Source organism: Myotis brandtii, unplaced genomic scaffold (assembly GCF_000412655.1).
Source record: "Myotis brandtii unplaced genomic scaffold, ASM41265v1 scaffold238, whole genome shotgun sequence".
NCBI classification, from domain to species: Eukaryota; Metazoa; Chordata; class Mammalia; order Chiroptera; family Vespertilionidae; genus Myotis; species Myotis brandtii.
The window spans coordinates 284,331-310,810 of record NW_005358983.1 but is presented as its reverse complement, the minus strand read 5'-3'; the positions used below and the strand labels follow the sequence as shown (position 1 = coordinate 310,810).

General features: G+C 38.6%; 1 protein-coding gene across 1 annotated transcript in view; it reads right to left on the bottom strand.

Moving 5' to 3' along the window:
- Positions 1–26,480, bottom strand: part of ARAP2 (ArfGAP with RhoGAP domain, ankyrin repeat and PH domain 2) — a 164,753-nt gene that overhangs the window by 66,276 nt on the left and 71,997 nt on the right. Inside the window, exons 11-19 of the mRNA XM_005866851.2 lie at positions 24,380–24,579; positions 20,958–21,043; positions 20,015–20,197; positions 17,939–18,113; positions 17,345–17,479; positions 8,358–8,502; positions 6,464–6,566; positions 5,602–5,800; positions 5,333–5,396 (exon numbers count right to left, since the gene is read on the bottom strand). Of these exons, the coding sequence (XP_005866913.1) occupies positions 5,333–5,396; positions 5,602–5,800; positions 6,464–6,566; positions 8,358–8,502; positions 17,345–17,479; positions 17,939–18,113; positions 20,015–20,197; positions 20,958–21,043; positions 24,380–24,579 (1,290 nt within the window). The remainder of the gene's footprint in view (positions 1–5,332; positions 5,397–5,601; positions 5,801–6,463; positions 6,567–8,357; positions 8,503–17,344; positions 17,480–17,938; positions 18,114–20,014; positions 20,198–20,957; positions 21,044–24,379; positions 24,580–26,480) is intronic.

Genomic DNA, 26,480 nt, shown 5'->3' with positions numbered 1-26,480 from the left:
TTAGTACGTGTGGGTTTAGAGTTGTCATCAAATTCAGAAAATGTTTGGTCACATTTCTGCAAAGATTTTTTTAGCCATCTTTCTCTTCTCTCATTTTCGGATTCCAATTATACTGAGACTGCTTGTTATTATCCCACAGGCCACTGAGGCTCTGGTGATTTTAGTCTTATGTCTCTGTGCTTAAATTTGATCATTTCTATTGTCATGCCTTCATGTTTATTAATCTTACAGAGTCCACTCTTATGTCAAGGCAACCTAGTGAAATTTTTTCAGATACCCTATTCTTTGGCTTTATAAATTCCATTTGTTCATTTTTTAGTTACCCATATTGTTTCTTGCTATTGTTTATATTTTCCTTTACATCTTTGAAAATATTTGTAATATATAATATGTAAAAATCACTGCTTAGAGTATTTGCTAATTCCATTACCTTTCTCATTTCTGGGTCAATTCCTACCAACTGATTTGCAGCTTTTTCACATCGCTAGTAATTTTAATGATATGCCAGACATTAGGAATGTTAACTGGAGTGTCAGGATTGTGTTGTCTTCCTTTAGAACACAGGATGTGCCTGTGAGAAGAACATCCTGTGCCTGTTTGACCCTGGGCACTGCATTACGTGTAGAGCAGCTGATCCTTCAGAGGTCTAAAGCTTAGTCGGGTAGAAATAGAGCAGCCTTTACTACGAGGCTGGCTTGGCCTTTACACTATAGAGTTACTTTTCTGGGGTCTTTACTAATGCCCTCTGTGTTTAATGAGGGCTGTCTAGCATGGATGGAAGGGATCTCTACACATACCCCAACACTGCCTATGCTCTTGGGATTGTTCAACCCACAGCACACCCATGGGAGCTGCCTTCTGGAATTTCACCCTGAAAATATGCAGATGAGCATGGAGCCGAGAGGGCTCATCCTTTTGTTTTTCACGTATCTCATATTTGTATGCTTACATTTTAGTATATAGAAGGGGCTTTGAATTGACTGAAATAAATTTTCAAGCAAATATATACTTTAAAATCCACCTTTTGTTAGTCCTGTATTCCCTTTAACAAAACAAAAAGAAAATCACTTCATAATGTAAATTTGAATAGTCTTCCTTTTTGCAAAACCTGTGGGGGGTGGTAAGAAAAGAGAATCTCTTGTTTACCTTGGCAACATTCAAAGTAAAGCATCTCTTTGAATTAAATCATCAGAAAGTTATAAAAGCAGTCAAGCTGATATTGTGGGCAATCGGCTACTGTTTAATTTGCAATTACATGCACAATTTAGAAACCACTTTAGGATAATTCACCCTCTGGAGTATTGCTAACATAGCTTCCAGAAAACACAACTCAAGGAGGGAAAAATATCACATGGAGTAAGTTGATATGAAATAAGAGCCTTAAACTTAGGTTGTTAATCTCCTGAATTGAGAAAAGTAGTCTGTTTCATAATTTGGAACATATAGATATGTGTTTTTTCCCCAGCAATACTTTCTTTATGTCTGGAATTTGCAAATAAAAGTGAATGCAGTCAGGCTTTGGAACCATTAAATGCTTTATGTTCTACTATAGGTCAACCAAGGAATCTTAAAATACACACACAGCTGAAACCGGTTTGGCTCAGTGGATAGAGCGTCGGCCTGCGGACTGAAAGGTCCCAGGTTCGATTCCGGTCAAGGGCATGTACCTGGGTTGCAGGCACATCCCCAGTAGGAGATGTGCAGGAGGCGGCTGATCGATGTTTCTCTCTCATCGATGTTTCTGACTCTCTATCTCTCTCCCTCTCTGTAAAAAATCAATAAAATATATAAACACACACACACACACACACACACACACACACACACACACACACAAACGCCCTGGTCGGTGTGCTCAATTGTTAGAGTGTATCACTTCACAGTCAAGGACATGTACCTGGGTTGCAGTTTGCTACCAGCACCTGCCACCCTCCCACCCCCCATGTATGCGGGAGGCAACCAGTCCACGTGTCTCTCTCACAGGGATGTTTCTCTCTCTCCCTCTCTCCCACCTCCCTTTCATTCTCTTTGAAAAGCAATGAAAAAAATAACCTCAGGTGAGGATTAAAAAAACAGCAAACCGAAGTGAAAACACACCAGTCTTTTCTATTTCTGATAACACAGATGAGTTACTCATTCATGTTTACTGTATTTATTGCAACCAACAACCTTTCAGTAAAAGCTTAATTATAGGTGTGTTTGACAAATGGTTATACAGTTATGAAATGTGAAGATGGTGAACATAGGAGCTTATTTATCAGAAAGGGATATGCAGAAGTGTGGGCTAAAGTGCAGAAATAATTTCTAAATTTTAAGAAAAGGATGTTGTAATCTACTAAACACTGAACTTAAAGTGAATATATAACCTACTGTCCAGGAAAATGCCTTCTGACCTTGTGATCTAGAACAGTCACTGAAAAACAACAGATATTCAGAAACATGATTTTTTTTTTCATACAGCAATTCTGATTGAGGTGTAACAGAGAAGCACAGGATCCAGTCCTGGTAACAGCACCAAAGAGCATGCCAGAAACCCCTAAGTGTAATCAAGAAAGCTTTAATTTTCCAAAATAATAATGTTTAAAGTATACAAAGAATACCCATTAAAGCAACGCCATCTGGAACACCTTCTGTTTAGAGCTTTTTAGAGCAAAAATGCTCTGTATGTGGAAAATATTATTGCAATATTTTTCTGTCTAAAGGCATTCATGCTCTGCATATAGAGAAAATGACCGTGAAGATTACAATATATATCTAAATAGTGACTCAATTCAGTGCATGATTATCAATTTATGAACTGTTCCAGTTCAGAGGGTTCTTTCTCCTCCTTGCCTTTAAGGAACATTAATATATTTTATCACTTTAATCAAAGGTAGACAAGGACAAGGGGAAAATGTGAAATTAATTCATTAAATTTACTTATGATTTCCTATTCCGGTTCTAGCAGTTACTAGCAAAAAAAAAAAAGTTTAAAACTTACAGCTGGTTGGTTTCTCGCTCTTTCAATTATTCACTATCTCTATATGTCATCAACATGAGTAATTGGAAGTTGTTTTATTTCCTAAAGCCACAATTTTATCTGTCATTGACAAGTCTAACACAATCTACTTTAACACGCGTTATTTCCCAAGGGGCTAATAGATCACAAGAGAGATGAGAGAGAGGGCACTGCAATGAAATTCTCTTATTTGCACATGACATTAAAACAGCTCTTAAACAATCGCACCTATAATTAATGGGCTTGTTTGAGTGGAGGGAGAGAAGTATATATTCCCTATCTAGCTAACGACACAACCATTCATAAAGTCACCCAGGCCAAAAGCTCAGGAGTCACCTTACCTCCTAGTTTACAAGGAATTGAACACCATCAGGCTGGTGTCTCTCTCAATATCCTACCACCAAATCTAGAAAGCTACCCACATCAAAACCACTCATCAATTCCTCTTCTCTTTCTGTTATAATTGTTCTTTTGTCCTCTCTTATACCTTCCATCTCTCTCTTTTTTTTTTAAGAAAAGGATCATAAAACTTTAACCAACATAGAATAAGCTGTATTTCTGAAACTATAATTATTAAACATCAGTCTTATCTCTATGGTTTCAAAGATTGGTCGAGACAAAAAAAAAATTCTCTTATGGCCATGTGAGAGAGGATCCATTGGAATTTGAGACGAAGGTCACCATATTAGAAATCATTTATCTTCAGACAAATATTTGAATCACAAACTATTTTGAAATTTTGGGTTATGACCAAAGTCTGTACTATCTGGGCCCTTTTCTTACTTTTAAAATTGAAAACCATCATCATTCAAAACTCAGTATACAAAATCTGCTGGATTTTTTTTGGTGAAAAGTTGATTTAACTTGTTGGAACTACTATTTGGGGAAAAAAAACAAAACCTCTATGTTCTTAGGTGGCTAACAAACGTATAAGTAATCCCAAAACAAAATATGGAACACTACTGAATAAACCTGAACCTTTCTGAATTAAAATTTTTATAAGCCTTCATGCTTGAATTCTAAATTGTTGACTCCTTTGTGTCTCTTTCCCATCCAAATTTAAAGCCGGACAAGTCCAAGCCATCTAAAAACAAACGGCACACACATTCCCTTTCTAGGTCAAATCCCTTCTACTTCGATAATCCTACTAAGCTCCAGTTTCCTTGGCAAACTAACCTCACAGTTTCCGTGTACTCGGTTCCTAGCCTGCACCTGGTCCGGTTTCTGCTCTCTCACTTCTGAGCTTCTCAAAGTCAGCAGGTGCAGTCCGCACCACTTACTCAGGGAGTATCTGTCCTCATCAGGCAGCACAGGACGCTTCTGACTCTTCCTTCCTTCTGGAAATGCTCTTTCTAGGTTTTGGACACTCTCTCTTGGTTTCTGGATTCACTCCCTGGGTAAACTAGCTTAATATTCCAGGATAGCTACTCCTCCTGACAACTGCCCCGCCTCCAAAATGATGTGCATTCACCAAGGCTCCATCACGTTACATATAATGACCTGTAAGGCCCTATAGAATCTGGCCCAAGAGTATCTCTGAAATCATTACTTCCCACTCTCCTGTTCATTCAAATCTCCCCAGTAGCTTCCTTGTGGACCTTGAAAATGCCAAGCACAATGCACTAGGGTCTTCAAAATAGCCTTGACCTGATGCCTGGAACATTATGAAGACTGCTGCATGGTTTGCTTCTTCACTTTATGCAGAAGATGCCTGCCCTTACCCCTACCTGAAACAGAACACTCTCCATCAGCCGCTCTCTCTTCAGTTTGCTTTAAGCCAGTTAAAATTTATGGACACAATAAAATGTAATTTTCTTTTCTGCTTCTCTTCTGTTCCCCCCATTAGTGTGCATGCTTCATGAAGGTAGGGACCATGTCTATTTTATTCATCACCATATCCTCAACAGTTACCTGATGCACAGTAGATGCTTTGTATTTATTGAAAAAAGTGAATAAATTAGCTATGCATGAATCACATGCAAAAATACTTCAGGATATTATTTATTCCTCACATATCTACACTGAAAATATATTTACAACTACCAAAGTGCTTCCAAATGCTTAAATGTGAATGTCCCAAAGGCATCTAGGTCTACAGAAAATTATAATAACTAGTGTTACTGAGTTTCTCATAGCAAATACAAAAAAAATATGTTAAGCTTCACTCATATACTCTTTCTACTGAAGAGTATATAAATATATATATACAGACACACACACACACAATTCATAAAATGTCTAGCAGGCTATAAAATCATGGATTCTCTCCCAAGGAGATAAACAGAATATCCCACTCCCTAGTTATTAAAGAGTCAAAGACAAAAACGCACTTACCTCCCTTTCTCTACCAAGAGCAAAATATCCACTTTTTCCCCATTTTGAACCATTGTGCTGATAGCTAGAGGGAGAAGAGAAAAACATCAACACATGTCTTAAGAACATTTTACTAAATACCCACTAAATACACATAAAGACACAATTATTAATACTCCTTAGTCATATATTTTGGAGTGAGTCCTCATATAATTTTATGTAAAAGATACTATTAACATATGCAATAAAAATTGTGTCCAAAATATAAGATGAGGGCAAAAAAATCTTACTTAGCTCTTGCAGTCTTCTTAAGTTCATTCTATCTTCCTGAACTTCCTGCGTTTGAAGGCAAAAACGCAGACTAGACTTGTCCATAGCAAACCAGCCTGTTTTCCACTGATCCAGGGCATGGCAGTCTTTGTAGTAGAGTTGACCAATCAAATCATAATTAGCTTGTGTTAAGTTTTCAGCAAAAAAGGGAACAAATTGCTGTTAAAACAAATACAGAAAAGTAAGAAAGAGAGTGAATATAGGAAATCCCTTCCTTACCTGCAGATATGAGGGAAGGCAGGAAAATTATCTTTGATTTTCTATCTTAAAGATTTAGAAGTAACCTAAATTTCAGAATAACTTTTTAAACTTGCTCTCAATCTTAAAGGTGAACAACTATTAACGCAGTTTCAAGCGGCAACGTCTTAAACCATTTTTCTCCATAAATATAGAATTGAAAGAGAAAGACATTCTCTCTGTTGATGTGTGGTACTTTCCAAAATGTCAGCCTTCACTGTCTTCATTTGCATCTTTCACTGAATCTGCCATTTCCCCTTTGTGTATACCATGAGTAAGATAACTACTCATAAAAAGACATTCACAGAAATGACTTTACAATGATGAAAAAAAATCTTAATCATCAAAACATGACCTTTATTTGAAGAATAATTTCTCCGGGGTCCGATATTAATTTCTTCTCTGCTTAGGGCTCTAGGAAGGTAGCCCTTAACCTCTTTGATTATAACCTTTGAAAACCTAATGAAGTATGGACATTCTTCCCAGAATCGTGTATAAAATTTTTGTGGACCTCTAAAGCTCAACCATAGTCCCCAAGTTGAGAAACTTCTCTGGGTTTAGGGGAATAATGCAATCTTTAAATACCTTAGCTATTGCCTCTGTCCATCTTCTTTGGGCTTGAAATGTTTCAGCTCCGAATAAAAATGCACGTTCTGAGGGCAAATAGATCTCAAAGGTGAAGATGGGCCTATGGCACACACAAATAAAACGATACCGCTGGTTATGCTTGGCTCTTACGAAAACAAATCACATGGATGTCAATTTTTTTTTTTTATTAAATGCATTCTGAAAACTGGATAATGCTGTGAAATCAATCTCTCACAGTTTTCTGCTGATGGTATGTATTTTATTCAAATGAGAAAATGTGCATGTCAGCTCCTTCCTATAGATAAAATCAGAGTAACGTCCCTTTGTCCTGAATTCTTCCCTTGGTTTCTCATCCACAACTTAAACTATTTCATGGAACATGCTAAGCGTGTATGCTATTACCTAAAGACCTCAAAATACCCTATATCATATAGTTATCTTCCTTTTTCCTCCTTTTTACCCAAAGCCTATTACATATCCTTCCTGTTCCAATTTACCTCATCAATAAGCTCAAAACCATCTCGTTTAGTTTATTCTTCCCTTTACCTTCAGTTTTTCATCTGGTTAATCAGACGTTTAATCTTATCAGATCAATCGTAATATTCTCTCAACCCACTTTTTTAATCATCTCTTCCTCTAGTTATACTCTCGGTAATTAGGATCCCTCTTCCTCTAAACTCTTCCTTACCACTGTAGTCAGCTTTTTCCCAAAACTACTTAATCCTCAGTGCCTACATTACTGAGTTCGAACTCTGTAATATGCTACTTAAAGCAATTCAGAATCTGGCTGCTTCCTCCTGAACATCTATTTGTATCAATATCATTCTACCAAGAATGTTTTATTTTTAAATAACTATATGCTGACATAAACTCATGTTATTTTAAATTATATTTTATTTACTAATTAAGTATCTTAATGCATTGAATGCACTTATTTTAACATTCCACAATAAGACACAGTAAACTGATAATTCACTTAGGATAAAAGCTCTGTTAAATTAAAATAAAAACAAATCAACTAATAATCAATTTTGTTTGCATAAAAAAATCAAACTAGATTTATTAGAAAGCAACAGTCACCTCAACTAGAATATATAGATCATTACTTAATAATGTTTCATGTAATATCATATAATGGAAAAAGCTTTGCAAATCTCTTTTTTTTATACAGAATTTTCATTAAATACTATGCTCCTTTATAGTTAACTTTTGCAGATGTGTTTTTTGTATTTTCTCATTAATTTCATCACAAAATGTGATGAGTAACTTCCACAACAAAGATCTTTGATGCTGTTTCTAAAAGTCCTCATGGAAATTTCTGTTTAACTAATCTGTGAGACGATATATTAAATAATGCTTACTCTTAGAATTGCAACCTTTCTGAGACAATTAAAATGTCAAAGTAGATCTTTAAGAAATTTAGCACTTCCATATGTTACTATATATACTTAGTATTTTGCTGATATTAATATGAATAAATCATCAACAGATACTTTCCTTTGTCATCTATTCGAACCATGGTGCCTTAAACGGATGCATAAATTTTGCCCTTAGTCCACTACTTTAAATAATGAGTATGTCATAAAAATTATAGGACTGTATGTCATGAAGGAATTACTATAAATTTACTTAAGATTAGATGCAAACATGTCAGCCTTTCATATTACCTAATGCAATATTTTAATTTTCTCTTTTTAGTGAATTCCCTAAAGAACTTTCAGAAGCTGCAAACTGAGTAGGCTTCAAGAATCCACTCAACCCTTCCACAATAAGCAATGGAAGAACCGAAATAACAAATGTCCTTAGAGCACAATGTCCTTAGAACACTATTACCTGGTATGACAGATACCAGACATGCTTCCACCTCCTGCCCGTGCAGTGACAGACCTACCCGGTGTTTATATAGAAGTCCTCTTTGTGCACAGCCAGGCAGATGACATCACTGATGTTAATGGTGCCATTGGGAGTGGTAGACTTGTCATTTTCATAGTAACTCAGGAAGCCTCCTTCCAAAACACACCACTTTTTATTTGTCTCTAAGAATTTAAAACAAAACAAACAATTGAACTGCATCACAACTCTAATTTAAAAAAAATACACGGTTTAAATAATGAGTGGATTCAAATAAATCTGCTAATTTTCTATTCTGTGTAAAGAGCATGCTCTTGGTTCATGACATACAAAGTTGTCATACTCTGCTCTCAAAATATTAATAATCTAGGAGCAAGGGCTATACAAGACAAAAATAGCTATGACATTGATGACCAGTGAATCAGGCAGAACCAAAAAGGACAGCTGCAAAAAACACTGAAAAAGCAAAGACAGAGGTCCATATAGACTTGAAAAGTAAGACTAGGGCTGACCTCAGGTGTGCAAAGGAAGAAGGGGTCTGAGCATGGAGTTCCCTTAATGCCTTAATTAGAGACTTAAATTCATCACTATGACCCGGAGGCCAAAAGGCCAAATCCAAGCCATCACTTGTTTCTGTAAGTAAGTTTCACTGAAATGCAGCCAGACCCACTCATTTACAGACTATCTGTGGCTGCTCTCTCGCTACAGGGGTAGATTTGCAAAAGGCCAAATCCAAGCCATCACTTGTTTCTGTAAGTTTCTCGCTACAGGGGCAGATTTGAGTCCTGGCACAGACTACCTGGCCCACAAAGCTCAAAATACTACTTTTCAGAAGTCTGCTGAGTTTTGATTTGTAGTTGATGGTGAGCCATTAAAATGTTTCAGCAGAGGATTATCATCAGATTTGAGTCTTACACACTCTGCTCACTGTGAAGATGAATTTGAGAAGGTGAGGCCAGAGGCAGGACACTAGTTAGGATAGTGTTGACAGAAGTCTATCTGCGAGATGAAAACAGCCCAAAGCAGGCCAGTGGGAGTGTAGTAGGGAGAAGAAAAGAGAAAGAGAGAAGGGGAGGAGGGAGAGAGAAATGAGTACATGCATTGTGTTCTAAGGACATAAACATATATTGATTGGATGCATGAGGGGGGAACTAATTAATGGTGACATTATTTTTAGCTTTGATTACAAAACAGACAGTGATATCTACCTTTACTTAAAAGAAAATAAAGTATAGAGTTTTAGTGCATGTAATATATATTTCCTTTTAGAGCACTGAATTAGAGATATCTTGGAAATCCAAGTAGAGATATATATTAAGTGATTACCCTATGGATTTGCATCTTGGAGCAAACAAAGATCTTGATGACTAGAAAGTCTATAGAATGTAGGTAGTATTTGAAAACATAAGTAACCAAGGAGACAATCTTAGGGAAATTAAAATTGTAAAGCGTTGTCAACTATACTTTAATTAAAAATAATAATTATATATATAGTAACAGATGTAGAGGGGTCCATGAAAGCAATGAAGCAAATGAGAAGAGACAGTGTGTAAGAGAGAAAGGGGTTGAGTATTTAGAAAAGGAATGATTGCTGCTAATAAATAAGCAAAGAGATCTAATGAAATAAGGGCTGAAAAAATGTCAGTTGGTCCTCATAATAATGAGGTAATAAAGAGGATCTGTCTGTAGATCCAAACATTTCCTAATTTTGATCGTCGTACTGTGGATGTTTCAGAGGGATGCCCTTATTTTGAAGAAATACAGACTGAGGTACCTAGGACTAAAGGGGCATCAAGTAATTCTGAGAATATGCATACCCATGAGTAACAGGTAAAATGCTAATATTTGGGATGTCTGCTGAAAGCTATATGGGAATTCTTTGTACTATACTTGCAACTTTTCTGTGGGTCTGAAATTATGTTACAATAATTAAAAATTAAAAGTTAAAGAAATATATGTATTGTCACTCATTAAATTTCCCTATATCACAGGTGGGGTCGTTTTGAGAAGTAGGACAAAAAAAGAAAAATAAGAGTGTTTAGCCTCAAACACCGGCACAAGGAGAAACACTCCCAAGGTAGACCCCTGAGAGCTGTAGGGTCACTGAATTCTGAGAAACTGACAGCCAAATGAAAAGCTGAATCATAACCAACAGAAGAAAATCGGCAGAAGACAGCACCAAGAATTTCTTTATGGGTCCTGGGAAAGAAGCTAACCAAGACCCAATCAATTCCTGATATACAGTTCCGGGGCCTCAAACTCTGAGTCACAGAGTATATATAACTCTGCACACTTACATGGAAGTCACAAAAGGCCATTATGTTTAAATGAGAATTTATTGTAGATTTCTAAAATATAAGAAAAACAAAAGTTAAAGAATTTATCAATTGGAGTTATGAAATGATTTCGAAACAATGTACTCAGATGCCTAGAATAAATTCATGGAGAATAAAGCACAAAATGTACATTTATTCAGTACTCAGCTGATCACTGGCACATTTTAGGAATTCCAACCAGTCCTTAGGCCAGTGGTTCTCAACCTTGGCTGCACATTAGAATCACCTGGGAATCTTTTTAAAATCCTGATTTCTGGGCCTCATCCTCCGGAAATTCTGTTTCTTTGAATCACCTGGGAATCTTTTTAAAATCCTGATTTCTGGGCCTCCTCCTCCGGAAATTTTGTTTCTTTGTTACTAGTGTTGTGGCCCCAACCAGTAACAAAGAAACAGAATTTCCGGAGGATGAGGCCCAGAAATCAGGATTTTAAAAAGATTCCCAGGTGATTCTAATGTGCAGCAAAGGTTGAGAACCACTGCCTTAGGCAGTTTGTAATCCAATCTAAGGGGAGCTGTGTTTGGAATAACAACCATCAGGTGGGCCCTTTCAGGTGAGAATCATTCACGGAGGGAAGCCACCCTCAGTCTGAAGTGAAAAGAAAAATTTCATAGGAAAACACAGCTTTTGAAATAGTCATTTATGACTGAAAAGACATGTTTCTAAAGCAGCAAAAAATGCATTCTGAACTGCAGTCATTCCATAATTCTGGGAAGTCACAGGAAGGGGACAGCTGAAAGCTGACTTGGCCAGAGACTCAGGTTACACATGAAGTTGGGAAAGGGAAGCAAGATTGCAGGCTCAAGGCAGAGGCCAGGCCCCCAGAGCCTCACATGACAGGTGTTCAGGAGTTCATGCCTTTCTCAGCAGACAAGTGGGAGCCCTTGGACAGTCTTAAATAAAAAGTGCCAAATACATGCTGCATACAATAAATGTAAATGAGGAATCTAATTATGCAAATTTCAATGGGAAACAAATGACAGAGCTCTTTAAAAAGGTGAGTACAAACTCATTTCCAGTTAGAAATATGGGCTTAAGGAGATCTAGTTCTATTGCACTATCATCACTACTACCCTTGATTAGCTTCATTTTACTGGTATAAGGAAAACGGGCCGGAGGTCAGACAAGGGAGGCAGAGATATTACCTTTGAGGATTTATAATGATAAAGCTGGGATAGCAAATCTTGACATTCCTATTCATTTGGGAAGCAAGGAAAAGCTTTAACAAAATTATGTCGGATTGCATTGGTCTGCATAGGCCAATTTGGACATGGTCTGCAGACTCTGACCTTGAGAAATGTCGATACCATCCATGACACCTTGTTGGCTACAGAAGTAGTCTTACTGTTATTCAGTTACTCAAAGATATCCACCAGAAACAAAGCAGGGGCCACTCTCAACGAATAACCCTAAAAATGTAAGCTGTTTAATGGATAAGAGGCCATGGGTACAGTGGTTGGACTGACTGGAGGGGCTGTTGACTCCTATTCTATCTTAATGTTTAGACCAGGGAAGACAAACATTACTAGAATGTCCTCAAGCACAGGTAAAGGACTCCAGAGGTGATCTACTGAAATGCGGCTGTGGAGTGATATGGATACCACAGTTTGACACCTGGGCTGTCACCTACAGCCGGGAGAACATATCTAAATTCAAGGGCCAACTGGAAACCGGAAGCAGCCCCTCTGCTGCTCCGCCTCCTCCTCACGGTCCCCTCATCACCACATTTACGTGCCATGCATTCTTCTACACACTTTATGTTCATTAACTCACTGAATCCTAGAACAGGCCTCTTAGGTCATTCCTGTTATGACAAACCCCTTCCTCGTCTCCTGTAGACAGGCACAAAGCAGCCCATTGACTTTCCCCAGGTCACACAAGGGCTTAGCATCAGGGCTGGAGGTAGGACCAGGCGGTCAGCTCCTGAAGCTATGGTCGTGATTACTTCACATGCTACCTCTCAGAGCCTGTTACACCTCTGAAGCACATACGCCCATTTTTAATGTGTTAGGGTAGAGTGGAGGTCATACCTTCTAACACCTATGTGCACAGTAAGGCTGAGATAATTCAGGTAAAACTATTATTTGTAGAAAGCATAAATAAGTCATTTCCTCATGAAGAATTTCCTAACCTGATCGTATTCAGCTTCCACTGAAACTAAGAATACACACTAGATATCCTTTTCATTTTAAATAAATGTCTTTTAGCCTTGAAGAAACTTTTAAAAACTACACAAGCTAGGCACTTAATAGATCATCAAAAATCCTCAATGCTAATCTATGAAATTAAATATAAATAAATGATACAGTTTCTAATAGTGAACTCTATCAATGACTTTCTTTTTAGAAATCAAACACTGGCACTGGCCAGTCTGGCTCAGTGGATAGAGCATTGGCCCGCAGACTGAAGGGCCCCAGGTTCGATACCAGTCAAGGGCATGTACCTCAGTTGCAGGCTAGACTCTGGCCCTGGTCCGGGCATATGTGGGAGACAGCCAATCGATGTGTCTCTCTCACATCAATGTTTCTCTCTCTGTGTCTTTCCCTCTAAAGAGAGAATGTTCCTTCCACTTTCTCTCTCTAGAAATCAATGGAAAAATATCCTCAGGTGAGGATTTAAAAAAAAAAAAGAAATCAAACATTGTGTCAACAAATCAAAGTAAGATGCTAAAAGGGAAAAATACGGTTGAGGGGAGGAAACAGAAAACAAAGGCAGGATGCTATTCTTCAGCTCTGTACTTAGGTTTAACAGGAGCTATCAATCTTTCTTTCCATGAACACTAAATTGAGAAGGAAAAGAAAAATACAGATCAGTCTTCATAACCAGAGGCTAGAAGAACTTCAAACCCTGAAAACCTGAGCTGACAGTTTGAAGCCTCCGTAACTCTCTGAAGGGCCGCATGCACTTTGTTCCCTGGCTTTTCCTTGGTTTTTAATCATTTTGCCCCATGGCGTCCGGACAAGCACTGATGGAGTGGTGCGGCCCAGGTGCTTGCCATTCAGAGGCCAAGGTGGCAACCACACTTTAATCTCTAAATCTTTCCGAATAATTCATCTTTCCATAAAGCTGGCGCTCAACAGGAGTAACACCACTACAGGATCTTGAGGGCAAAGCGAGAAAGGAAAAAACAAAAACACCAGAACTTTCTGCTTCTTGGTAGTTCGACTTTTTCTTCTTCATTCTTTTTTATTTTTATTTTTATTGATTAAGGTATTACATGTGTGTCCTTATCCCCCCATTTCTTCTTCATTCTTAAGTAGGCTCTTTCTGAACAAAATATGCTTTTTTGCCAGCAATGATACATGTTTGTACACAGGGGAAAAACAAAACATTAACAAGTCACTTACACTTTTACACTGGTAGTACTGTGACTAGAGAAATGGTCATTTATTGGACAAGTAGCTATCACATGATTACTATGTGTTGACACAGTTTTAGGCACCAAAGATTTGATAATCCCAAATAAACCAGAAAATGCTGATGCTTCATTGGGCTTTCACTCCAGAGGGAAAGAGAAACAAATCAATGAAGGAGAATCACCTTCATGCGCTAAGTGCTACGATGGAAATAAGTGGCAGACTCTAAAAGGAAGAGCTGGCAGTGGGCACAAACTTTAGCAAAGTGCCAAAGTGGCGTCTCTGAGTAGGTGGCACTGAACTGATCCCTGAAAGAGGACAAGGAGCCAAAATGGGGAGGGGCCTCCTTGCAGAGTAAACAGCAATTGCAAAGGGAGGCAGAAAAGAACAGGCATGTTGTAGAAACAGACAGGAAACCAGTATGGCCAGGCATGATGCAGCAAAGGAAGGAATATATTCTGGGATGGGAAGCTGCTAAATGTACTTGAACAATGAAAGTACATGATCTGCTTTACATTTTCAATAAACATTGAGTCTGCTTTTTGGAGAATGGTTTGGAAGGAACTAGAATAGTTATTGGCAGACAAATAGGGAGGCTGTAACAGCCCAGGGAGAGCATGATGGTGCCGGGGCTAGGCTATGAGGGGAGATGGAGAGTAGCCAACTGATTCATAACCCATTTTGAGTTTGAAATGATAGACCCTGCCGAAATATTGGATGGAAGAAAAGAAGATGATCAAAGAATACCCTGCCAGGAGATTATATCCAATACAATAATTTCTGTGTGTTACATAGCCAAAGTATAAAAGTTCAATTTCATATTATTTAAAAGAGATTGTTCCAAAATGAGGAAACATCCCTAATTAAATTGCACAGAGAATGCACTAGTTTCTATTTTTTAAATTTTAACCAAAAAAATCTATAGTTAATTTTAAAAGATAAAAGGAAACAAGGATTTAGTTAAAGTTTAAAACATCAGTCCTCAAGTGATTAAGAAAAAAATCAAACCATATTTCAAGGAAGTCTATAAATAGTATAACCACAATTGTCAAAAAATAACTAATCTTATTTTTAGCCTGCAGGGTGCTCATGCTTTATTGAAAAGCTTCAGGAAGAAAGTCTTCTATTTCAAGTTCCTATTTCATCCTCCTACAATGGTTTGAAGAGTTAAGTCTATGATCTCCTACTATTTAGATGAAACATTCTAGAAAACTTGTAAACTTATTTGCAAGTACATTAATTGTCTTATTACTCAATTATTACTTATTACTTAACTAGAGGCCTGGTGCATGAAAATTCGTGCACTGGGTGGGGGGTGTCTCTCAGCCCGGACTGCCCCCCCTCACAGTCCAGGAGCCCTCAGGGGATGTCCTCCTCTGCAGGAGGTGACTGGGCAGATCAGGGGAAGGTACCGCCCCCATCACCCTGCTCTGCTGCCAGCTCTCGGCCCTCACTTTTTAGCGCTGCCCCCCCCCTCCACCCACTGGTGGGTGGGGCGTGATCTGGGACCAGGCCAGCTGGGGGAGGGGCTGTGGGAGGTTGAGGCATAGCAGGTCATACCCCGTCCAGCCTCTGTGCAGGTGTGGCGCCGGGCCCAGGCCTGCCTCTGTTCCTGCCTCTGTGGAAGGGGCAGCACTGGGACCTGGACCACACAGCCCCTCTCCCGCTGCCTCTGTGGAAGGGGCCTTGGCGCTGGACCGGCCCACGCTGAGGCCTCTCCCGTGCCGCCTCTGCAAAGGGGCTGTGGAACCGCCTTCCTCCACTCCCACAGCCTCGGCTGCGAGAGCTGCCTTCCTCAGCTCCCACGGCCGTGACCTCTCCTGCACCACTGGCCCTCGGCCCTTGCAGCCGCTGTGGCTTTGTCAGGAAGGACGTCCAGATGGGCGTCTGGTCTAATTAGCATATTACACTTTTATTAATATAGATAACTGCTGTAGTCAATTCACAGATCATTCAGGTACTTTCTCCTTTCTGTTCAGTCAACTTTGGATTATTTAAGGGTTAAACACTGGTAAGGAGGAACAGAAGATGAGAAAATGTCTGTGAAATTCATCGTTCATTACTGAGTTTGGGTGAGTTAAGGAAGACATTAAAAACCAATTGTTGAAAGAAGCAAAAACATCTAAATTCAAAGAATAAAAATGCTGTGCCACTGGCCAAAGTGCTACAATAACAATTATAACACAGCTCAGATGGAAAACACTGCTTCGTGCTGAATTCCTCCATTTTTTTCATGTGCAAATCAGCCTAATATCAGCTGTCTTACCGAGTTTTTATGAGGATTACAATTAATGTATGTAAATACCTAAAGCCTTACTAAAGGGCTGCTACTGTTTTCAGAAAAACCTAATGAAGTCCAGTTAATCCCAGTAGAATTCTGCTTGGGGAAATACTTTTTTGGAAATAAAGCATTTACACTGAAATAATCACTTCAAGTGCACAAGAACCCAGATGAACACTTTAGAGTGAGTTCTTCATCCTACTGTTCCTTTGCTGGAGTAACAGAGCTGGGTCCCAGCACCCACGGAACTAATGCCAGGCTCGGAGCCTCGGGACGCCCACCGTCACCGGGCCTGTGGAGCTTAATCTCTTAAATTCTCTTTGTTCCAGGAAGACAGAGCTCATAGTTTCCTGCTATGTTTCTAAAATTAGTTCAAATATTTGCCACAGGAGCATGAGGCCTGTGTCTGTTTCATTTTGGTATTTCTAATGCCTGCCTAGCACACGACTGACACAAGGAGCTGATGAATAACTGCCTACAGGGCCTCGGCTCAGGTAATTCCCAAACCTAGAATATAGGTTTGCTGAATCAAATCAATTCCCATCAGTATTTGGAAATCATGCTTAAGCTTTATTTTATACACACACATACACACACACACACACACAGTCCACCAGAACAAAGTGAACTACCTAATATTACTTAGTATGCTGATAAAATAAGCACTGAAAACTTGTCACTTCTTCCTCTGTGTTCACATTTACCTATATTATCTCCCCAGTTAGGGTGTCTGTCCCTAAGGGAAGGGGCGGAGTTTCACATTTCTTTGGGACAACCTTTAAAACCTGAAACTGAATTGGTTGGCCCTGCGGTAGACATCAGTGAATTCTGTTGAGAATTCCCTCAGCATCCCAACCCAGTGGTAAATCCCTGTTGCAGCTCATGAAATATTATCTGTGCCTGGAAGCATTTATAAATCCTAAAAAACATATTTTCCTACCACAAGATCAAATCTAGTATCTTAAGGGGAAAAAATATCAAAATGTAAACCTAATTGTTTCGATAATGAAAGACAGTTTTATCGGTAACCAAATCTAAAAGGAGCAGGAAAGGTACCTTCCAGCAGTTTTTTCTCTGCAGGGAGTTTGGAAGCAGCAGAAGGAGCCTGGTACAAAAAGTCACAGAGGAACGTGCACTGGGCGGACTCTTGACTTAATCCACCTTCGAAATGAACGTCGTGTTGAGGAAAATCTGGAGAAATTACAGAAATAATGCATTTGACATCTAAAATGTAAACAACTTTCCCTTTGCTTATGAATATGTAGGTGAGGTTTGAGCTAGAAGAACTACTTCAAATATACCACAGAATAAATACACAGAAATATTTATTTTACTTTGCATGAAACTTGCAAAAATAAGCACTTACGTTGTGTTTATTATTCATATATGAAAATCGGATTTGATTTTGGTGGAAATGATAATGTAGGATTAACTGTTTTAATCTTCCATTTGTAAGATTAGAGAAATGTAAAAGATTTCCTAGACTTTTTCTTAAAATAAAATGTACTCTGACGCATCTTCCATCTTTTTGGTAGTTATATTTTTCTTCATTCTGATGGCTTTTCTTATTTGAGAAATAAACACATATGGGCTTCTGTCCATTTAGGGACACATCAGAAGAAACCAGGCTAATGAAGGGATGGGGCTCACCTGAGAACTTGTTGTGGTAGAGAAATTCCATCTGCAGACTCTGCCCAGCCTTCTTGGCCAGCTGGTAGGGGGTGCTGTGCACGGGGTCTCCGGTTGCACACATGACGTCTGCTCCACTGAAGAGCAAAGCCATTGTTTCCAGAACATCCGATTTCACCACAGCAGCACACAGAGCCTGGCCATTGAAAGAAAATATAATTCTTAAAGGAAGAAAATGCAATTCTAGCTATTAAAATGAGTGAAAGTCTGTCCATTTACGATATGAAGTTTGTATTCCTTCTTAACTAAGAAATATAATTATATGTGTGCCCTGAATTAAACAATAGGCACACAAGGCCTGCTTTGCATGAATTTAAATCATAACCCAAGACCTCCAAGCCTCAATTCATTGTTTTGTAGCTGTGATGTTCCAAACCTTCTAATCCAGAATATTTGCTCTGGAAGACACTTTTTGTACTTACATACAATAATAATGACTGATGCTCACAAAATTCTAAATGTTTCAAATGTAATAATGAGGTATCCACTGAATGTTTTGTCATATTAATGTACGTATGCATTTGTATGTGTATGTATGTATGTATGTATGTATGTAATTTCCAGCCTAATTGGGATCTGTATATTCGTTCAATTATTGTTGTGTTGTGGTAATTTGAAAGATGAGCTCCAATTCAGAATCTTTCCCTTTGGGGGAGGGGTAATGTGGCGAGCAGGAACAGTAAACAGACACAATAAAACATTGCGGACCTATATTAATAAGCTACCTTTACATCTCTTCTCATCCTCTCTTCCTGCTTCCTCACTTTATTGGCTTACCATTTTCTTCCAAACCCTCTGATTTTGCAACCTGATTCCATCTGACTTCAGCCTCAGGTTCACTATTTACCTTCTCTCTGACATGGTGCATCTGGACAGATCACTAATTAATTTGCCCTCCACACTGCAACCTCAGGATAATCGCTCATTAGCTATCCCAATGGGCAGCTCAGAGTGTGCAGCCAAGGAGTCTCAGAATGTATTCACAGTTCCTGTCTACTAGTTAAAAAGTGCTTCTCTTTTCCACCATGGTCTAGCTGACATCCAGAATTTCCTTCACTTCTGAATCAAGGACACATACAACTCAACTTTTAAAAATCTGATTCAGTAATGGGCATAGAAACAAATTAGACAGTTTTCCAAAGAAGACATCCAAATGGCCAACAGGTACATGAAAGGATGTTCAACATCACTAATCATCAGGGAAATGTAAATGAAAACCACAATGAGATATCGCCTCACACCTGGCAGAATGGCTATGTTGGAGAAGACAAGAAATAACAAGTGTTGATGGGGATGTGGAGAAAAGGGAACCCTTGTGCACTGCTGGTGGGAATACAATTTAGTTCAGCCACATTGGAAAACAGCGTCAATATTCCTCAAAAGACTTAAAAATACAGTTTTCATAGGATACAGCAACCCCACTTCTGAAAATATATATATATACACATACATATATATATGTATATATATATATGAAATAAAAACAGAATATTGAAAAGATATCAGCATTCTGATGTTCATTGCAGCATTATTTTTCACAATAGCCAAGATATGGAAACAACCCAAGTGTCCCTCATTAAATGAGTGAAGATCAAGTGGGTAGCACAAAATGGTCACAAAAGACCTGGAATCACTCAGCCAAAAGCAAGTGACAGTTCAAATCAACAGCACTAAGCAAAGCATTGCTTGTAACAATAAATGAAGTAACTAATGCTAATTCTGGTGACAGCAAGTCAGCAATGTATGAGCTGAAGCGTGTCCTGTCCCTAAAATAGGGAAAGTTATCAGGGGTTTAAGAATAATGGGATATGCCTACGTTAGCTGAAATCTTGTGGACAGAGAGTTTATCTGCCATTGATGACAACTCTTTAGAGAAACAATGAGAAACCATGGATAAAGTCTCACAAAAGGAAATAAAATGAGACTATGCAATAATTTCATCAAATAGCAAAATATTTTTTATTTCTTTCCAAAATCCTTAGCACATATTTAATAAGATACTGAAATGCATGTCTATTGTTATGTTTTATTGGATACCTTATTTAATTCCTCCTTGGTGAGAGATGCCAAAAGGGTTTTTCTGAATCTCCCTTCTTTGTACTTCTGGGTAATGAAGCTTTTTCTCTTTTCTACAGGCGCGTCCATGTGTAATTCTTCATCTTTTTGAAGGTTACCAGCCCAAAAGTCATTTGCTCTTTTGTTTCCAATGACAATAAAAAGCTGAATTATCAAAAAATTATAAGATATATCAGTTCCTAAAATATTACTTAAATCTGCAGAAAACTGACTCACATGATAAATGAAAGCATAACTTAGTATAAAATATGCAAAAACACAGGAAAGATTTAACTTTTTCAGGAAGATGGAGTGTGAAAGCAGACACGATTTCTATTTTAAATACAGTCTAGCTGCTCTTAATAACAGTAGAAGATTAGCGAGGAAGGAAATTGCAAGCCACACAAATTGCAGCCAAAGCATGATTATTTTTTGAAGCTCACATTGAGACAGATTCATTTAAAATGGCTGAGTAGGTGGACTAACGCGGCTGAGAGTGGTGCTGAAACGGAGCAGAAAATGGAACTGGGAGACAGCAAGTTAGACATAATCGCAGTTAATGACACAGCATGGCCAAGATAAAGAATGGCAAATTTTGCCCAATGTTTTCATCACTTTTCTAATATTATATCCATGCTGGGTTAAAAAGAAAGTAAATTCTGGGTAAACGACAGAGCTGCCAAGCCCTTAAAAATAGTTATTACAATTAAAGCTCCTTGTACTTCTTTATCTTTAAAATAACTATTCATTTAGGAAGCATTATGAAAGTTAAAGTAGAAAGTTGCTACTATCAAAGAAGCTATAAGCCATTACTCTACTGTGGTGAGAAGTTGCTCAAGGAGTTCCTAACATAAGCTCCTAATAGGCATCTCTCCTCCCAGACCTCTGCTCACCACCACCACCACCACAGTAAGACCGGACTTACCTCGATGAGTTCATTACTCCAAATGCTTGCATCCATTTTTAGACTTCTAACCTTGGAATCTTTTGGTCCTAAAGATCTATGTTGTCCTAAAGTCAAAAAACAGTTGCATTCTAATTCATATGCAAATGTATTTACCTTTTTAAAACAGTGTTTATGTGTGCATGGATGTTTGTGTTTATATATATTTTTTTCAACTGAAAATACACTGATGTCTATTTCCACCCAGGAGTAGTGATGGTGTTTATACAGAAATCATAACCAACCACAGTGAAGTTAACAGTAATCACCTTCATCACCATCTTGTACTGGCATAAAACTATACTCTTAAAGGTGTGTATAGATGTGTATGTGCATGTGTGTACATATGTGTGCATGCACATATGTATGTACATCCATACATATCTAATTTTTGCATCGTTTGCAAAATTAACTAGAAATAGGTCACTGAAAATATTTTATAATGGGTCTGTGTAAATTACATGTATATGAAAACAGTTATTATCCCTTTACTCTTGAAAAAACTAGCTACAACTCTAATAAATGGGTACTTAATCTTCAATGGAGTCTTTTAATCTATCTATATCTATATTTATATCTATAGATATATTTCTATTAATTTCAGAGAGGAAGGGTGAGGGAGAGAGAGATAGAAACATCAATGATGAGGAGAATCATCTATCGGCTGCCTCCCACACACCCCACACTAGTGATCAAGCCCACAACCCGGACATGTACCCTGACCAGGAACTGAACTGTGACCTCCTGGTTCAAAGGCCTACACTCAACCACTTAGCCACTCCGGCAGGCTTCAGTGGATTCTGTATTCTACTATTGTATGCATGGTAGAGAGTAACAGCCCAGCATTCTAATATTATTATTATTCTACTCTATTATTATCAGTTCAATTCCGCCATATAAATCAACATTCAGTCGTTACTGGTCACCCAGGCATGTTCAGATGCTTTACTGTCTAAGCTCCCGAGAAGGAAAAAGATATACAAGACATTACCTTTGATCTTAAGAATTTTCTTCCTTAAAGCATGAAAAAGTTCCTCTCTCTACCTTAAAAAGGTTCCTCTCCTTTGGTCTTTGAGATGGAAACTACTCATAACACAAAGCCCTAGAACTCCCAGGGCAGGAATTTGCACAGGTTTGCATTTATAAAGAACGCCTAAAAGCAATTGGGGTCAAACTGAGAACCAAGTAGGAAGAACTGGACAGAGTAGCCTAGACTAGAAATGACAGAATCTGAGTTAAGGCAACAGAAAGAGAAACAAAGAGGAGGGCAGATTTAGAAACACTGCAAAGATGAAACTGATGGGACCCGGTGTCCTGCGAGGACAGGGGAAGGGTCAGGAGGATCTCTGGGATTTTAAGCTTTACTGTAGCTGGGCAGGACTGTTCCGACCAGGATGTGGAATACAGGAGAAAGTGCAGTTTTATGTAATGAGCTGGCCACCAATGAGAGCTCCATTTTTAACATGTTATTTTTTGAGGGATCTTGGGCAAATCTAAGAAGAGGTTCTAGTAGGTAGATATAAGAGTGTTGGTTTCTAACAGTCATCTGCATAAAAATGAGTGCTGAATTCCAATGATAAAAATCGCCCCTCAGGAACATCCAGTGGGAGACAGCAGAGCATGAAACCCCAGGGAAACACCTATTTCAGGAGCAGGCAGAGGAAAAGCAGCCCGAGAAAGGATGAGCAGAGTAGAAAGAGCACACGAGGAAATGGTCTCCTGGAAGCTGAGGGAGGATGGGAAGTCTTAAAGCGTCAGATTGTTAAATATCGCAGAAGACAATAAAGACTGGAGCTGACCACACAGACATGGAGAGGTAGAATACATTGGTAAATGTGGGGAGAATAATTTTACTAGAGTAGAGAGAAAAGAAGACTGATTAGAGATGCTAAAGAAAAACTAGAAAGTTAAGGATATGAAGAAAGCCCTTGCAGATGACTACTCTTGAAAGCATTTGTCTATTAAAGAAAAAAGGGACACAGATTGGTACACAGAAGGGAATGGTTACATTTTCAGGAAGCTGGTGTTAACAGGACAGACTAAGGCTGGTTTATATACTGAAACAAAAGGAACCATAGTTGAACAGCTACATAGAGAGTGAGAAGAAAGGAAAGAAAGGGAGCATAGGTAGAAAGAACAGCCTTGGACAACACAAAGGCTATGTCTTCCTGAGACTGGAAAGGAACATCTGCAAAGTAGAGGGGGATTAATGGATGCTCTTTGTTGCTGCTATTGATGTTGTTAATTAGCTGTATGGGAAATCTATCCTGTGGTGATGAGAAATGTGGTAGCACTGAGAGTATTAAGAGTTTAAAGCAGCCCTGACTGGTTTGGCTCAGTGGATAGAGCGTCGGCCTAAGGACTGAAGGGTTCCAGGTTCGATTCCAGTCAAGGGCATGTACCTTGGTTGTGGGCACATCCCCAGTAGGGAGTGTGCAGGAGGCAGCTGATCGATGTTTCTCTCTCATCAATGTTTCTAACTCTCTATCCTTTTCCCTTCCTCTCTGTAAAAAATCAATAAAATATATTAAAGAAAATATTTTAATAAAAAAAAAGAGTTTAAAGCAACTGTTCTTATCTTGGCTCCAACTGAATTAGGTGCTTCTCCTCCATGTCACTCAATGAGACCTGTACTCTACTCTTGCCCTCATCCTCCTCTATTATAATCACTATTGATCTGCTGCTGCAGGAAAGCCCATGCCTTCTACATCTTTTTAATTCCTAGGCCAGCACAGTACCTGGGAGAGCAAAAAGATGCATTAAAGTTTGGGTTGGGGCTAACTTTCTCCAAGATCTCCATGGTTTCACACCTAAGCTGGGGTCCACTGCCTGCACTCACTTGGACAACTGTCTGAGCTCCCAATGCAGTGAACTAGTAGACAGTCTGTAGGGTGTAAGGCCACAACAGGAATACCGGTCATGGCACTGGTTACTTTCATAACTCTCACTACACTTGGAAAATGCTTCTGTATAAAAATTCCCCCTAGAATAGGTACCAGACCTGGTATACCCAGTTTAGAGCTCTGAACAACGTTGATGTGAAAAACAGGATTGATAAAAGATGACCGAAGGAAAAAGGACAAATCATACAAAGAGCAAGTGTGTTCAGCGTGTGTTCTGGAACACATTCACCTAAAATCTAAAAATGTCGACGCTCTCTTTTTACAATCCATACATGGACCAGTAGGCACAAAAAAATGATTACATGCTTAAAAATCAATTTTGATACCTAAGCCATGCATAAGAGAAACTTAGAATTGCATTTCTAAAATTGATTTAAATGTAATAAGCTTTCTGTTTTTATTTTCCACAACCATTAGCCGGGACACATTATATATGACAATAAAGAGCCTTCAGTGCAACCTGCCACCAGACAGTGATGAGCATAACTTATCACTAATTACCTGCACACTTCTTGCAGATGACGACGCAGAGATTGATGGATGCCCAGTCCGGATCCGGGGCTTTGCAATCTGCACAGCTCCTGTTGGACTCATTGAACCAAATCTTCTCAGCTACTTCATAATCAGAGAGAGTTTCTGCTATCGATTGCTGCACAGCTTCAATCCACTCTTGTTTCTCCTTTTCAGACTCGGCTACAAAGCTGAAACAATTAACGTTTCTGCATTATTGATCTCCCTGGTAAAGGCCAATTAAGCGGTATGTTCGGTTTGCATATTCATTTCACTCACACATTACACAGCAGCTGAAAAATATGCCTTCCAGGCAGTTGGATAGTCTCTTCTGTCAATCATCTAATTTAGAAATCTATTTATTTTTTTTAATTTTTCACATTGCTTATGACTTCGTTTATGTATCTTGAAGCAAAATTAACATGTATATTTTTCTGACCAGGATATAAAAATTGCCCTTTTAGGTCAAGAGATTAAATGAGAGGCCCTGTTTCCTAAGTGGTGGTTGTATAATAATCAACATAAGACTGCCAGAGTTTCAGATCTATAGGGTTACTTCCCCAAGAAAGAATGCCAGTGTAGTCTGAAACTAAACTACAAAAATACCCACCAGAAAGTTTAAATTTTTTAGTACTAAAAATAGATTATTTTGTCATTCAAAGAATGTACAGATGGCTTTAAGAAAATGAGAAATCAAAAGTTTTAGTGATTACTATTCAACAGAATTCTAACTCATTTTTAGCCATGTTTTGATTTATTCTAAATCTTAGTGTTTGTTGGGTGCCTCAGTAAACGAATAAAAACATTAAAGATCAGTTTCTTAAACTCCTTTAAGAAATATTTACTGAGTACCTATCGTGTGCCCAGAAATGTGCCATACTCAATCACCCACAGAACAATGCTTTGCATTACAATTTTCTGTTCTGAAGAAAAAAATGCTTTGAAATACAATGAAAATATAGACGACTAGCATAAGTTACACAATCGGGAAAAAAACTGAGTGGCCTATGTGGATTTTTTGTTGACGTTCTTTATGATACCCTCATCACTATAATAGTTATACATTTCTTAGTGGTTTCTCTTTCTATATAGAGATTGGTCACAGCCAATATGGTTCTATGGAAAACAGATATTTGGTCTTTACTGGTATATAGCTCTAAAACCATTGGAATGATAAAAGTGTCTTTTATATGCTAATATGATCACTTGTGGCTGGGAGTCTAGATTGGAGCTGGACACCAGAAATACCAATGTTTGATTAGCTCTGGAACTTTCAACCAGCCCCACCCCCTGACCTCTGGGAAGGAGGAAGGACTTGCGATTGAGTTAATCACCAATGGCCAAAGATTTGATCACTCATACCTTTGGAATGAAACCTCCATAAAATCCCCTAAACAACAAGGTTCTGAGGAGGGTGGTACATCCAGAGAGGGCATAGAAGCTCTGCACCACTAATCCCTTGTGCCTGCCCTATGCAGCTCACCCATCTGGCCTTTCCAGGGTTGTATTCCTTATAATGAACTGGTAATAGTAATTAAACTGTTTCCCTGAGTTCTGTGAACAATGCTAGCAGTTTATCAAACCTGGGGGAAAGGGAGTCAGGGGAAACCCCATTTTATAGTCAATGTGCACAGAAGTGTGGGTACCCAGGGGCCCAATACTTGCAACTGGTATCTGGAGGACAGTCTTGTGGGACTGAGCCATAAGCCTGTGGGGTCTGATGCTCAATCTGGTATGGCAGAATAGAACTGAATTGTAGAACACACGATTGGAGTCCAGAGAGTTGGAGAATTGATTGGTAAGAGGAAAACCCCACAGATTTGGTGTCAGAGTGTTGTGAGTAAAAACAATTCAGTCAATGTCTACATTTTCAGCGGAAGCATGAATCTGCATACGTGAAAATAAAGCTTATTATTCCTTACGTCTTTTGATTGTTGCTAAAATTTGAGTCAGCAGACATATTTTGACAGATAAATTGAGTACTAGACTTGGTAGTAGTTTTAAAATTGGTAAGTAATTGCTAGTCCTTAAAGAACTCTGACAATTGCCTATGACATTTATACTACCCTGTGGTATGTTGATTATTTGTGAC